This window comes from Grammomys surdaster, unplaced genomic scaffold, assembly GCF_004785775.1.
Source record: "Grammomys surdaster isolate TR1022 unplaced genomic scaffold, NIH_TR_1.0 130, whole genome shotgun sequence".
Lineage (NCBI taxonomy): Eukaryota > Metazoa > Chordata > Mammalia > Rodentia > Muridae > Grammomys > Grammomys surdaster.
The window spans coordinates 5,306,721-5,322,833 of NW_021604588.1; the positions used below are offsets into that span (position 1 = coordinate 5,306,721).

The 16,113-nt window shown below is 42.2% G+C and overlaps 1 protein-coding gene across 3 annotated transcripts in view; it reads left to right on the forward strand.

The window, feature by feature from the left end:
* The window catches only part of Tnr (tenascin R), a 391,833-nt gene that overhangs the window by 313,686 nt on the left and 62,034 nt on the right, over positions 1–16,113 (forward strand). The window contains exons 3-6 of one of the 3 annotated variants that reach the window (XM_028760011.1): positions 2,709–3,268; positions 4,710–5,186; positions 10,976–11,239; positions 13,998–14,113. In XM_028760011.1, coding sequence (XP_028615844.1) covers positions 2,770–3,268; positions 4,710–5,186; positions 10,976–11,239; positions 13,998–14,113 — 1,356 coding nt within the window. In that variant the 5' untranslated portion in view covers positions 2,709–2,769. Of the gene's footprint in view, positions 1–2,611; positions 3,269–4,709; positions 5,187–10,975; positions 11,240–13,997; positions 14,114–16,113 lie in introns of those variants that run through there. The other 2 variants (XM_028760020.1, XM_028760025.1) reach the window with 2 other exon arrangements.

Genomic DNA, 16,113 nt, shown 5'->3' on the forward strand with positions numbered 1-16,113 from the left:
GAGTTTTGAGCCCAGACAGTCTGGCAGTCTCCGCAGCTCTGGTCTGCCCCACTTTCTCTCCATATTAGAAACAGGGAGAGAAAATAATACAATATATAACATAAAAGCTGAGTAATAAAATAAGATTTTTATGCTAGTCACTAATACCAGTTATTCTTAATTCAATGAAGTCTTAGACATTGTTCAGAGTTGAAATTGAACAGAACAGTCAGTAACTTAGGGTTAATGGAGAGAGATTAAATGAATTGGAGAATGACTCAACCTTTGGCTCACTGAGCATTTACTCATTAAATCATCGATTTATTCATTCTTTCATGCATCTGCCTGTCCATGCATTCAACAACTAAATACTGAGCACTTCCATATCCTACACACACAGCAATATGCTGCAGTGAAGACATGATCTCATTCAAATTCACCTAGCAAGCTGGGTAGGAAAGTCAGGTGTAGGGAGGCCATGCTCTAGCATGGTAAACACTACAAGAAATGTACTCACACAAGAGCGTGAGGGACAGGAAGTCTAACCTGTATTTGAGGAATGTATGAAGGAACAGAAAGGAAATTATGGAAAGAGAATGCTTCATGGAAGAAGAAAAAGCAGTGAACCACACCCAGGCAAATTTTCTAACTTTAGTATTGAGAAAGTTCTAGAATGTCCAGTTTCCATATAGGACAATAAATAATTGAACATTTTCTTTTTTTTAAAAAAAAAAAGAGTCTTATGTATCCCAGGTTGATCTTAAACTTGCTGTACAGAAGAGTTTGGCCTTGAACTCCTAATCTTCCTGCCTCTTCTTCCCCTATACTAGGAATAAAATATGTATGCTACCATGCCCAAGTTTGAACACTCTTTTTCTTTTTTTTTAAGGCATTGAAGCATTGTCATTAAGAACACAGGTTTGAGATCAGTCTGGCTAGCTTTCTCATCTCAACCCTTCTAGGCAGAAATTGTTCTGCTATAAGATGGATATCATCTTAAGAATCTCTTAGAGATCAAACAAGATCATGTGTGTGCGTTCAGCTCCATCTGCTCCTTGTGTACAGCCAGTGGGTGTTAGCTGACATCGATCACCTTATTCTTAGCCTCATAGTTATGGCTACTTGGCTCTGTAATCCTTAATCTTCTTAGTAGCTCTGAGTTTACTTGAGAACCAAAATGTCTAAATCTCTCTCCTTTTTTTTAATCTTTTACACAGGGAATAGAAAGGAAATATCATTTTTGTAAAACCTGATTTTTATTACTGTGAATTTATTATACTGCATGGTTCTTGGTGACTAGGTAACCAGTGAAGGAGCTAATTCATTATTTTAGCAATTTAAACAGGACTTCGGAAGAAAGGCACCCTGTGGTCACAGAGCATGGGGACTACACTAATGAGAAGATTAAAACAAAGCTTGGCTCACATCATCCCAGATAAATCACAAATGTACCCAAGGATAATTAACAATCACAAACTGCCTAGGACTACATTATTTGGCTGGTTGGTTTTTGTGAAGTCAACCCATATTGAATAGGTGAGCTTAAAGGAGTTGATGGATAAGTTATTTGACGTGACCACTGAGGTTACTTCATAATAAATATTTGAGGAGACACAGGAGTACCCCAAAGTTTCTGTGATCCATTTCATCCTAATCCTAATTTAGAAGTGAAGAGAAGCTTTGATCTCTTCTCAGTAGAAGTGGCTGTTCACAGAACCTCCATTCCTAACATGTGTTCTAGAAATTCCTTGCATACTATGGGGACAGACTGCTAAATTATGTGCATAAATAGCTACATTTGTCTGATATTCCAGTGCTATGACAAAAGACCAGAAAAGAACAACTTCAAGGAGGAACAAATTTTTGTCTCATTTCAAAGGTTTCAGTCCATCATGCAGATGATGTGGCAGAGCAAAGTTGCTCACTTTGTAGTGGCTGGGAAGCAAAGAGAAGACAGAAATGGCTAAGGATTAGCTATACCCATGTCACTGTTCCGATGCTGTGAAGAGACACCACAACTAAGGCAACTCTTACATGAGAAAGCATTTAGTTGGAGGATTGCTTATGGTTTTAGAGGTTTAGTTCATTATCATCACGGCAGAGAATCTGGCAGCATTCAGGCAGGTGCTGAGGCAGTAGCTAAAAGCTACATCCTGATCCATAGAAAGAGACTCAGAGCCTGACATGGGCATTTGAAACCTCAAATTCCACCCACAGTGACACACATCCTCCAACAAGTCCATTCTTTCTAGTCCTTCTAATCTTTTCAAACAGTAGCACTTCTTGGTGACAAAGAATTCAAACATATGAGCCTATGTGTGTATGGGGGGCATTCTTATTTAAACCATCACAACTTTTGAAGTAGTCATCTGCTCCTTCCAACTAGTTAATGCTGCAAATGTATGAAACCATCAATGGATTAATCTATTGATGAAGTCAAATCCTTAATCCAATTCTCAGATACCCTCCAGCTGCCAAACAAGCTTTGGGAGGGAGGTTTTTGAAACTAAAGTCATAACAATACGCTCATGTAGAAGTGATGTCTATTATCAAGAATCCAGTCTTTGAGAGAAGACCCAGCATTCTGACTGATAATCACTGTCTCCTCCTAATTTTCCACACAGCCGCAGAGAACTTCTGTCTGTGTGTGTTCTAGCTTTACAGAATGAGAGCTGTGGTGGCCCAGCACAGGTTTTTAAGGTCATAAGAACCCTTGCTTTCTCTTGCAGATTCCTATAACTCCATGCTGGCTACTACCGAGAGCTCTTGAACCAAGCTCTGGCTGAGACGATGGGGATCGACGGGGAAACAGTAGTCTTGAAGAACATGCTTATTGGTGTAAACCTGATCCTGTTGGGATCCATGCTCAAGCCTTCTGAATGTCGGCTGGAGGTGACTACAGAAAGGGTCCATAGACAAACTGTGGAGGAGGAAGGAGGGGCTTCTAGCTACAACACTTCCAGCAAAGAGCAACCTATGGTCTTCAACCATGTGTATAACATCAACGTACCACTAGAAAGCCTCTGTTCCTCAGGGCTGGAGGCCTCAGCTGAGCAGGACATGAGTGCCGAAGATGATACTTTGGCCGAATACACAGGCCAAACCTCAGACCATGAAAGCCAAGTCACCTTCACCCACAAGATCAACCTCCCCAAAAAAGCCTGCCCATGTGCAAGCTCTTCCCAGGTACTGCAGGAACTGCTGAGCCGGATCGAGATGCTGGAGAGGGAGGTGTCCTTGCTGCGAGACCAGTGCAATACCAACTGCTGTCAGGAAAGCGCTGCCACAGGTAGAGTCTAAAGAGCTTGCAGCCTGGTCCCTGGTGGATAAGGAGAGAGCTGAGTGGAGAGGGAGGTGGGATGAGAGGAAGAAAAACCCAGCATCTCTTCACAGGGTCATAGAAAAACGTGCCCAGTATGTAGCTCCCGGTTAATGTGTCATCTGTAAGATCTAAATGCAGCTGTCCCCTGAGAATCTGGTTCAGGGATTCTCAACACTGCTTCCCCAGTTCAAAATATATTAACCTGATTTTTGGTGGGGAGATGAGTCAGGTAATGGTACATCAGCTCAGCACAGTAACTTTGATGGCAGGCAGGGAATTTGATGTCTGTCTTCATTCATCTTTGGTCTTCACAGGCTGTTGAGTTGATATCTGTTCATGTTAACCTGACTGACTAGACAATGTGGTGTTCTGTTCATTCACTCACAGCCTTTCAACTACCTGAGAAAATGGTAGTCATTTAGGTCCCAGAGGACTGTCCCCATCTTCTCCAGCAAGATGGAAGTTTTATGTTGATCTATTCCATGCATGTATGTTTACATATGCATGCACTTGAGAGGTATGTGCACACACATACATACATACATACATACACACACACACACACACATACACACACACACACACACACACACACACACACACACACACACACTGTATCTTTGCTCCAGAAGGCTGAACAGTCGGTGAGTTTGTTTCTGTCTCCGTCCATCTGTTCCTCACCATAAGATGTGACCAAGACTTCAGAGTCAGACTTTGAGTTCAGATCTGCTCTGCTACTTCTGGCTTGTGCTAAGCGAGTCACATGGCCTATGACTTTTCTTCCTTGTCTACAGATAATGAGATACAAGAGCAATAAGGAGCTATTAACTATTAACTCACCTAGTAAGTATCACATAAACAACAGCTACCATTAGTTGTGCAAGAGCCTTGCACCCAGTTTTCTCTATCCAAAGCATTCTGAGGACTCGGACTCATGTAGTTCAGGCCCTGAACGATAAGGAACAGGCATCATATCATCTTGGGTACAACTGTTCACCTCAGGAGGAACCTGAGTCATTCTTCCAGGGACTTTGCATAACCACATTATGGCTCAGTCATGTTCCTTCCTAATCCCCACCCCCACCCAAACCACTATGGCAAGTTTCTTCTGGGAACATTATTTTGATAAATCACTTCTAAAGAACCCAATCTAAGATACTCTGAAAGTGATCTGTCAGAGGACAATGACTCGGATCTTATCCATCTTTACCCTCAGTGCTGTCTTAGGCATAGACACCTGCAGTAAGTGAAAATATTTATTAAGTTGAATTTCTACCAAACTACATTGTAGTTAACGCTCAGCAGCACCAGTGTGATCAAGGGATGAGTACAGGTCTCTGATTACCCTCCCCAGCACCATTTATGAGAGACCACTGCTGCCCTTTGACCTTCTCCTTGGCCATTCTAGGACAACTGGACTATGTCCCTCACTGCAGCGGCCATGGCAACTTTAGCTTGGAGTCCTGTGGCTGCATCTGCAATGAAGGCTGGTTTGGCAAGAACTGCTCAGAGCCCTACTGCCCACTGGGCTGCTCCAGTCGGGGTGTGTGTGTCGATGGCCAGTGCATTTGTGACAGTGAATACAGCGGAGATGACTGTTCAGAGCTCCGGTGCCCAACAGACTGCAGTTCCCGAGGGCTTTGTGTGGATGGGGAATGTGTCTGTGAAGAGCCCTACACAGGCGAGGACTGCAGGGAGCTGCGCTGCCCTGGGGACTGTTCAGGGAAGGGACAATGTGCCAATGGCACCTGCCTGTGCCAAGAGGGCTATGCTGGTGAGGACTGCAGCCAGCGACGGTGTCTGAATGCCTGCAGTGGCCGAGGTCACTGCCAGGAGGGGCTCTGCATCTGTGAGGAGGGCTACCAGGGCCCTGACTGCTCAGCAGGTAGGAAGGGGATCATTCTGGGGATAGCTCTAGTTGGTTAGGGAAGAAGAATGGAGAGGAAGGGACAAAATAATTTCCAGTTTGGTTGTACTCATTTGCTTGCTGTGGCAACTGTTTGCAAGTCCATAACAATTAATGAGTTCATATTCAGAATAAGATCTGGCTCTCCACCCCTGAGACAAGAACCAAGACAATGATAGTAGAGATGACAACACCTTAAGGTTCTTAACTACTACTGTCCTTAAGGTAGGATGGCTGGTTTATTAGCCCACTCTGTTGTCAAATAACACAAACACAGTGAGGTGAGTTATAAAGAGGTTTATTTGGGATCACAGTTCTAAAGTTCAAGGAAAGGTGGTTATATCTAGTGATAGCCTTCTTGCTGGCAGAGTAGCCACATAGAACATGGAGTCACATGATAAGAATAGGGATTATGTGGGTATATTGTCACGTTTCCTTATTACGCTGCCAGGATTCAATCATGGTGTCCACTCTGATGAGCTAGCTAGTCTGGATCACTGAGTTTTTCCTCTTTTTAATAAGTCAGAATGGGCATTAAGTTTCAATTCTTGAAGGAGTGAAGAACAGAATTCTTCAATTCTAGAGTGACACACAGACCATATTCAAATCACAGCACGTAGAAACAGGTTACTAGACTGTGCTAGGTAAGGCCGGTCTTTAACTCAGGACCAGTTGTACATACTTAAATGTATCTCCCTCGTCCATCAACATCCCATATCACTGCTTAAGGGAGGATGGCTCCAGTTCTTTGTTTATCTGGTTAGCTTACAGATTGGAGGATGGGATTGATTTATGAAATTACCGAGGAGCTGACATTCTAACAATTAGTATAGAATATTAAACAGATATGACTCATTTTGTTCCAGATGACTACAGCACAGACAGGAACCAACTCCATAAGTACTCTATATTGTAGAAAATGACAGAAGAGTCATGTCCTGCCATGGGGTTCTAAATCCTAAACCCAGCCATAAGGGAGATGGCAGTATTTCATGGGGCTGGTGGTGATTTTTATGTCTTTTTGCCCCCAAATCATATTACTCCCACTGTTTCTTTATTGTTATCTCCTACCAACTAAATCAGTAACCATTGCTGATACTTTTGGGCTCCTACAAGTATAGATTACATAATTGATCCTTTTTGTTATGAACTCAGAATGCCTTCTGGAGATTTTTTTTATTTTAAATAAATAAAAACAAACAACATTTTTAAGCTTCCTAATTGAGCAATCCTACTAACTTCTAAGGGACAAGTCCTGGGAAGCCAGCATCCATGACATTCTGTTGTTCAGCATCTGCATTTGTGGCTTCAAATTAAGCCCTTCTAAAGGATTAAGAACAACAAAGGGAGGACAATAATAGTTCACTGCTTAGAAAGAAATATTTTTTCTATATTACAATTCTTCTATAGTCGATTATTTCATCTAGCCTTTCAATTCCGTTTACTGAGTTGAAATTCCTTTCTAAAAGTATAGTCATTATGCCAATTATTCAACTGAAGCTCAAGTTAGCTTCTGAATCCCAAGCACAAAGGCAGCTGCTAGAAGCATGAAACATAACCTTGTTTCTACCAAGAGGGTGAGGCTCCTGAAGGCCCCATCCAGAGAATGCCAGGGGTCAACTTGAGTCAAACTGTCTTAATGTTATTCTACAGCTTGAGCACTTCTTAATGCAATCAGTATTTGTGAATCTGCATATGCTTGTGTGTTTGAGACATAGGTTTCCACAGGGTCAAGTCTATTTGTGAAACAACAACAACAAAACAACTTGATCTGATCCAGTGTTCAAACTAAACTGGAGACATGAGGCCTTGATCACATCAGACAAGACTCAGCTGCTGCTAATACAGCTGCATCTGGGTCAAGTCCAAACCTAGCATCTGTGCTACCTCTGACATAAGGGCTCTGACCTGCTTGGGGAAGACTTCAGCAAACCCAGATACATTTTCTTTACTGGTTCAAAGCCCATGAGGAAGGACAGTTGCATAATCTCCATCTGTTTCTATAGCAACCCTGGAGCCACCTCTCAGTGCAGGAGGTACTCTTCTTAATGCCTGCCTTTAAAACCAAGTGCCACAGGTCTCTTCCAGAAAGGGATGTGGGCCATTATCTAAAGTGCTACTTCACTGGCTCTTTGTGAAGGGCACGTAGGAGTGGGGCCTATTTACTCACTGTTTGACATTTCTGGCCAGGTGCATGCAAGACAGCTCCCAGGAGTGCAGAGCGAGAGGGGGCAGAAGGGTCAGAAAGGTGAAAGCATCAAGAGCCACAAAGTAGACTTCCTTGTAGGTCACTATTTTTCTTTGGCAGGACATGGAGAATAACTGCACACCTTGTGGATTTCATTACGAGGACCCCTATATGGCAACATCAGTCCAACTGACTAGTTGACAGCAAGGCCATTACAGTTGGCTTCTAGCCTTGATCTCTGCCCATGGTATGCCAATGGTCTTTCTGCCTTGTCCTCTATCCATGCAAAGATATAATACAAGCTTCAGGAAAAAAGCTATATTGAGCTTCTTGTTTTACAGATTTGAAAAGCAGCAGAGACAGGTTTTTCCCAGAACCAACAGCCCATTAAGAGCAGAGTAAGAATGAGAACCCTGACCATCCACCAACTTTTTTGAATTCTCTAAACCTCTTTGAGATGCTAAACCAGAGTTGCAAAATAAAATCGTTGTCATCAAATATACAACGAGTAGTCTTTTGACATAAATGCTGAGATTAGCAAATGGTTTTTGTTTTGTTTTGTTTTGATGAGAAACGCCTAGAGTCCCTTGTGCACATCCATCCCATGATGGTGGTCAGCTCAGGAGCTGGTGAGTGAGCTGTTGAATGCTCCCTAAGAGTGGCTGGACAAGGTTCCCTGGAATTCAGAGAGATGTGTGGAGATTTCTCAGCATTATTGCTCAGCTCTGTCAAGACAAGTTGCTGGACCTCTGGCTCCTGAAAGCAGTTTTCTATGGCGCAAAATGCAGCCTGGAACTGCATTCCAGGGTGCTCACTAAGGTGCTCACTAGGTCTCACGATGAATGTTGCAAAGGAGTGAGGTTGCAAATGCTTGGTACTCCCCACCCACTCATTGCATGCACTGCTTTTGTAGTTTTCTTTATAGTATTATATTGTTTTGTTTGATAGCAATGGCTGACACTTTCATTGGCCCATCACTCACCATAGCACTTCCACCACAGATAACAGAAGATGCTGTTCTCCCAATCAGATGTGAAGGCAGTATTCACTGTCTGAGATGAGGAGGATAAATGCTTTATGATTCTAAATACCCTGCTTAGATCATCCACCACTGTCATCATTAACTCTGTTTTTCTGGAAGAATCAAAAAAGGAATATTCTGAGTAGGTCCACAGGCCCTAAAAAGTCGCTTTGACATTTGGAATGACCGTTTCTTCCCCTAACAGGTGGTGTCCTGTCAGTAAGTCTTAGAGTAAAAGTGTTGACCCTTAAGAGGTGGCACAAGAAAAAACTCTGTTGAACTCAAGTCTGGATCATTTGTAGTATTTCCCATGGAGCTTCTATACAGTCCTTGAAGGGCTGTGCATACATGAAAGAAGAAAGCAGGTGCAATGTGTAGCTTGCTCCATGAAAGATCCGAGTTTAAGTCACTCTGCTCTGACTCAGTTCCTTGGATTTTGGTGCATACCTCCACTTAGCCCTCTTCTGTGATGTTAAGATTACTCTGCCTACCTACCTACCACAAGTGGATTTTTAACTAGTTAAATAATAGATCTGACACACTTTATAACTGAAATGATTTATAACCATAATCTAGAATTCTGTATTGGCTGACAGCTTCTCTAATCACTGTGCCTTGATTCAAATAATCACTCCTGTGTTTGTTTGCTGTGTGCCTCAGTTTCCTCATCTATAAATTAGGAGTAATAATAAAACCTATCCTGCTGTGCTGGTGGGAGGTTGAAATGGGATGACCCACTGTAGAGTGTTTACTGTTTTCCTGGTACATAGCAAACACACACACACACACACACACACACTCACCCCACAAACAAAAACAAACAAAGAAACAAAAACCCCATGCCAAATAGCATGAGATCATTTGCACATTTTTTAGTTTTGAAAACTGGTTTAGGGTAAATTTTAAGACATGTATGGAAATAATGATACAAAGCTATTATCCCAGCAATCAGGGAGATGCGGTCTTACAGGAGGATTCCATGTTCCAGCACTGCCTGGGCTTCATTGCGACTACTACACTGTGAAAACAAAGACAAATAAATTGATTAAATAAGAAAAAAGTATAGACTTCCTGCTTTAGATAAGCTTTCTCCTCTTCACTCAGAAGAAATTTTATTTTCTCAACTGTTTAATGCAGAGAGAATGGTTTGGGGCAAAAGCAAAAGTAACTATGACTATTACGTTGTAGCATGATAGACTTGTGATATTAGTCTTTCCCATGGATCTTGGATCAGTTAAAGGGATGCTCAGTTCTCTTAGGCAAGAACTTAAGGTTTCCCATGTGAGCTGGAGGAGGCAGATGCTCTCCGGCTTGCATGTCCCTGTGAAAGCACCCAGCCTAGCCCTGTTTGCTTTTAAAGGTGAAAGTGTGAGATAGCACAGACAGAAATTCTAAACCGATAATAACTCTTCAACCAATGGAAACCTCCACCACATCCCAACATGAAAGTTAATTACGATCACTTAAATCTTGGCCTGTTCTTTGCTGTAATCTATGAGCAGGTCCAATTATAGACACTAGAGTTAGCCTTCTAATTAGTCTTAAAGGTTCAATGATTTGATGCCCATCCTACAGTGAATCCTCACTTCCTAAGGGAGCTGTACAAGTGAGGCTATTTCAATATGGTTTAACCTTTGGCAGCTCTGCACAGCATTTGCAAAGCTGGACAAGTGAGAAAAGCAAATCTCTCAAGAAGGTTTTCTGGTCAACCTCTCCAAGGTCAAGGCTAATGAAAATTAGTTTGAAACAAGTTACATCTGCTTCAATACTTAAATGCCATCCTTTTAAAAAGAGGAATATTACAAGAAAGGACTACTGAGCATCTTCATTGGACCATGAGATACAAGATATCCTGTTTTGGCTTCTTATAATTTGTAAGAAAAACAAGAATTAGTCTTTATTTCCACTTGCTAAATCAGAACTGGCTGTCAGGGCAGTCTGACAGCAGTAATTTATTAAAGTATCAAACTGCTTAACTGATCGTGTGTTGTAAAAAAAACTCACATCTGACTCTATGAAAACAAACAAGTAAGCCTTCATTTGTAGCTTTTGCAAATGTCCATGGTGCAAACACCTCCATGGCCAATTTCAAGCTACTCATGTGACAACATTAAATGTGGAGTTGGAAACAGACATGCAACAGAACACAGCTATGAATTATCTCTACCAGAGATGCAACACACAAAAATCACCTTTTAGGCATAGTTAATTGTAAGATGCAGCGAGATGGGTCTTAAATAATTACCTTTTAGACACATTGCTTAATTATTGCTTCATATTGTTTTATCTTTAACAATGACAATACCTGTGAACAGTCAGGCAGAATTCTTAAAAATTTGGCAGTCAGCCTTCACAAGGCAGTAAGGAGCCAGCTCCAGCATTACATTCATTTATGGCCTTGTGGAGCTTGGAATCTTCCAGTAGAGAACCAAGCCAAGGAACTCAACAGAATTCCAGACATGGAATAAGGAGGGGGTGAGATGTGGCAAGAAACTTGAGTTCCGGGCTGGGAACGGCAATCCTCTGAGCTCATGCTGTCTGTGTATTGCCTCCTGGTAGTTGCCCCTCCAGAGGACTTGCGAGTGGCTGGTATCAGCGACAGGTCCATTGAACTGGAATGGGACGGGCCGATGGCAGTGACGGAATATGTGATCTCTTACCAGCCGACGGCCCTGGGGGGCCATCAGCTCCAGCAGCGGGTGCCTGGAGATTGGAGTGGTGTCACCATCACGGAGCTGGAGCCAGGTCTCACCTACAACATCAGCGTCTACGCTGTCATTAGCAACATCCTCAGCCTTCCCATCACTGCCAAGGTGGCCACTCGTACGTACCATTTCCCCGTCCTGATTCATTTTTATTTTCTCCTACATGAGATCATGGGCATTCATGAAAGTAGTGTCTTTTCATAATTCTTTAGGGATGCCTGTAACAGTTTGCTCCTGGCGGGGTAAGGGCTTCAGAGGTGACCCATTTACAAAAGGATCCACTGTGAAACAGGCTCTTCTGATTACAAGAGCTTCCAAATTCAGGCAACACCCACGAACTCTAGAACAAACAATATTTTAATTATTGAACACTGATTTGTCATAAGCAGGATGCTGCTGGAAGTCCAGGGAAGTGTGAGCCTTATCCAGACTTTTGAATCTAGTTAGGGATTCAAAACTAGTAGCCTTGAAGTATAATAGAATAAACAAAGGCTAAATGTTACAGGTGGCTGAGTGCTGAGCAAAGCAAGGGAAAAAAACAATAGCAACATTATTTTAAGCTACAAATGATGACATCTATCTCTAATAAAGATGTGACGTCATCTCTTCATGACCTTTTATTTTAGCAAAATACCCTAGTCACTTTAGGAGTACAAGTTGAAGTTCTAGAAGATAATTTAGAAAGCTGTAATGGAGAGAGTAAGAGCAAAGACATAGACACAAAGCAAGCTAAGCTGTCTCCATGATTCAAAACTTCTCCATGATTCAAAAGTGTTTATTATTTCTTAATAACAAGGAAGGCCTCCTCTAGATCCTTATCTGTGTTCTGTGTATGCTTAGTTCATCGTAGAAAAATATAAGAGATAGCTTACCAAGTGTTAACATTGAATCTGCTCAAAAATAAGAAGAAACACTATTTCTGGTTTTTTTGTATGTTTCCGAACTCTTACATTTTTACAAAGAATCTGTATTACTTTCAGCTTTCCAAAACAAATATGAGCAGTTCTGGGGGAAGAGATTTCCAGTAGTTGGGCAGCAGGCTGCATTCTTCTGCCCTAGATCTAGTGCAGAATCTGCATTGCAGATGCCTGTCCGCCACATAAAGACAGCAATGAAACAAGGCTGTGCCCAACTAGATTCTACCAAGACAAGCACATCTGAAGGATACAGGCTAAAGGCACAGACTAGCACTAGCAAGAGACTGGAAAAGAAGTGGACCGTGGAAACAGGGACCCTCAGAATTCAGAAAGCCCTGGGGTCTATAACGAGAACTTATGACCATATAGGGAAATACAAGCTCTGAGCTCATTTTATATAGGTCTCAAATGACAAATGACATTTGGATAACAAATGCCAGGAAAATTCAGAAAAAAGAAAATGTCAAGTTAAAAGAATTGGTCTCAAGGTCCTCAAAGAGGTCAAAGACTGAGATTTGAGAGATGTAAAGACAGGGACATGGGCTTAAGAAGTCACCTTGCTCCACTGCTAGGTGTCTAAAGTCTTAGGATAATAAAGATTGGACTTCTCCTGATTGCTGAATGTGTTAATCTGCCTATAATTGTCTCTGTTTATATCTGACCCTTAAAAAAACAAAATCTGGTGCCTGAGAACTAGTTTTAAATATCTGCAGCAACTGTGTGGCGGCAGGTCACCATTTGCTGCCTTTCCCACCGCGCTGGGGGATGAGTCACCCCCTGGAGTGCCTGGCCTATCCAGAAGCTGCTCCTCTCTGATCCACACCCATGTCTTGATGTTTCCATCTTTGATGGCTTTCACTGTGCCAATTCAGGGCATCCCCTCAGGCTAGCTCCTAGGTGACAAAGACAAACTGATGTAAACTCACCGAACATTCCTTCCAGTGGCTTCGGAATCAATCAGCCCTGCCTTCCCACCAGGGAAGCTAATCCACAGAAGAAAAAATAAATTAAACAAGAATCTATCCTTTTCCAGTGAGAATAGCCTGAGAAGCAACACTAAGAAGGGAACAGGCTTCCTAAAGAACTGTGAAAAGTCACACTGTCACACTTCAGGGCTGGTGACTGGAACTCCATCAGGGCAAGCATACTTCCACCTCACCAAACCTGTTTGTCTGTGTGTATGTACGTGTGTGTGTGTGTGTGTGTGTGTGTGTGTGTGTGTGTGTGTTGGGGGGAAATGGACAGAGAAAAAGGGAGAGATTAAGAGCAAAACAAATCTAGGTAAGCAAGGCAAGGTGAGCGAGAGAAAAAAAGGAGGGAATTTAGAGAAGAGGGATTGGGATCAACACTCTGTATATGTCTGTGCTTCTTTTGTGTACATAAAATGGCAAATTCAGACCATCCGGGTGTAGTGGTTTGAGTCTCAGTACATTCAGTATACCTCAGATACTCAAAAAAAGCATCTGCTTTTATCTAGAAGCTGGCTTACCCCACATCTCCAGTCAACCTCGCCTCCCTTTTCCTGGATGTAAAATAGGAACATTGAGATCAGATACTATCTAGCCTCGCAGGAATCCTGCATGGCACCTAAAGGTAGCATTTCAGTCCTCTGAGAAAGGCTTTTTATTGAATGTCAGGAGCTACCACATGAGAGAGGAAAAGAAAGCATGATTCTTTAAATTTTAACATTAACCATTTTCTATTATGAAATAGAAAGGACAAAACTAATGATTACATTTGTGAAGTTTGCTCCTGTATTCACCTGCACTGAGCACCCAGGCAACATGACAGTGTGCTGGCCCTGCCACTGAGACTCTATCTGCAGCAGAATTGGGATTGCCCACCACACCTTTCCTCACCCAGGACACCAAGGGAGGTCACAAGACACTGCACCAGGAAGCAATCCCTGCCCCTGCCAGGGATGGCCATGACATTGCCACCCACATTGCTGTGTTCCAGATCTCTCTACTCCTCAAGGGCTACAGTTCAAGACGATCACAGAGACCACCGTGGAGGTGCAGTGGGAGCCTTTCTCTTTCTCCTTCGATGGGTGGGAAATCAGCTTCATTCCAAAGGTAACACTCAACTGACAACTCTCTTAAACAAGCCCAATTTGGTATATTCTGATCCTCAGCTTAGGTTTAGGGACATAAAGGAAGGTACTATCCGATGAAACTGCCAAAGCTACCAAAGACACAAGATGTGATGTGAGTGTCTGGGCTATAGGACACTGTTCTCACACAGACCAGAGACTTACAACCTGAGCTCAGCTTTAGGCCTTGGATGATGGGGCTTGTAGAAAGCAGTTCAAGATCCAGCTGTCTGCTGAGAGGGTTTGGAGGAGCTGTGTTTGTAGTGAGCCTGTAAACCAAACTTCAGAAAATTGAGTCCTCCCTTAGCACAAAAGAGCAGCCAAATCAGTCACGCAGTCAGTCAGTTCACAGGTAAGTGTAGCAAAAGTTAGCTTATGGGCTTCTGCCTCTAAAGGTCAGAGATGTAAAACATAATCTTGGTTTTCCTGAATTAGTCAAAAATGAATTTCTACTCCATTAAGCAAGACTTTCTTTAAACAAATTCATTATTATAACTTGTGAGTTAAGGGTATCCTAAGAGTCCTCTCTGGTCTTTGGAGCAGTGTTTTATCTGAGGAGTTCCACAACTGTCTGCAAGTCACCAGAGCTGCTCCAGTTTCTAGCATTGTTGGCTCTGCTCATATCCCCTCTAAACATCACTCATGGATATGGAGTTCAGTGCCCTCCTCCCCCCCCCCACCCCCCGTCTTCATCCTTCACCATCAGAAAGCATGTTTTGAGTCATTCATCAGACTTAATGACAACTGACACATTTTTGGCTAACAAGACAGTGGTTTTTACTGTTCTTTTACTCCAACATTCCTGCAGCCATGACTGTTGTAGCTACAAAAGACTTTCAAGTAAATGGAATATGAACCTTCATTTTACATTTAGTTTTGTTTAGCCTGTGGAGACCAAGACTCAGAGATCTTAAGTGACATTACCTGCCAGATTTAAGACAAAACTCCCAAGTGTTAGGCTCTACTCCAGAGCTCTCACACTCCCGTGTGGATAAAGTCATGTCACAGCAAGCTTAAATACACCTAAACAGATGCTCTGTACAAGTCTGTTAGGATATGTCTTATATGAGTTAAATGGCCAATAAAGAATTGCAGGCAACTGGGTTTATAACAAGGCAGGAAGAATCATGTCCTGCTGCTCAGGCGGGAAAAAAAAACATCAAATTCTCTTGCTCTACATATAATATATAAAATTTTGACTGAGAGACAAGCCAGTCAGGGCAAGCCAAGATCAAATATACTGCTGCGTGGAATAGATGCCATAATGTATAGGTTTAAGCAATGGGGAGGGAGCATTTTTCACATTGATTTATAAGAGCATGCCTATATGTTATATATGGAGCTCCCCGGTGACATAAAGACCAAAGAACACGTAAGAATAGCAAGATTACAAAAGGGCTCTCTGTCTCCACTATTTCCAAACCGTAAGTAGGTAGATAGGTAGACTATGATTGGAAGGATGCAGGTAGGTAGGTAGCTAGGTAGCTAGGTAGCTAGGTAGCTAGGTAGCTAGGTAGATACGTACGTATGTGCATACATACAGAAGGAGAGAGAGAGATGATGGATAGATTAATGTTGACAATAAATCTTGAACCCAACATCATCAAATTACTTACTCACATTTCCTTTTCAACACATTCATCTCCCCCCTCTCTCCCTCCCTCTCTCTCTCTCTTTCTCTTTCTCTCTTTCCTATTTCTATTTTGTTCTTTGTTTCTTTTTCTTTATATCTCATGGCATGAGTGCAGGGAAAACATGGCAATGACAGATTGGCACCAGGGTAGCACCATAAGAAAGAAAGTAGAATGAGCCAACAATTCTGGATTTAAAAAAAAAATCTAGTAATAACGTCTTAGATTAAAATATTACATATGTATGTATTATATATATGTAACACATATGTATACATATATATACATGTATGTACACATACAAGCAAGTACATTATTATTAACAGCTAAGGACATGCTCATCATAACAGGT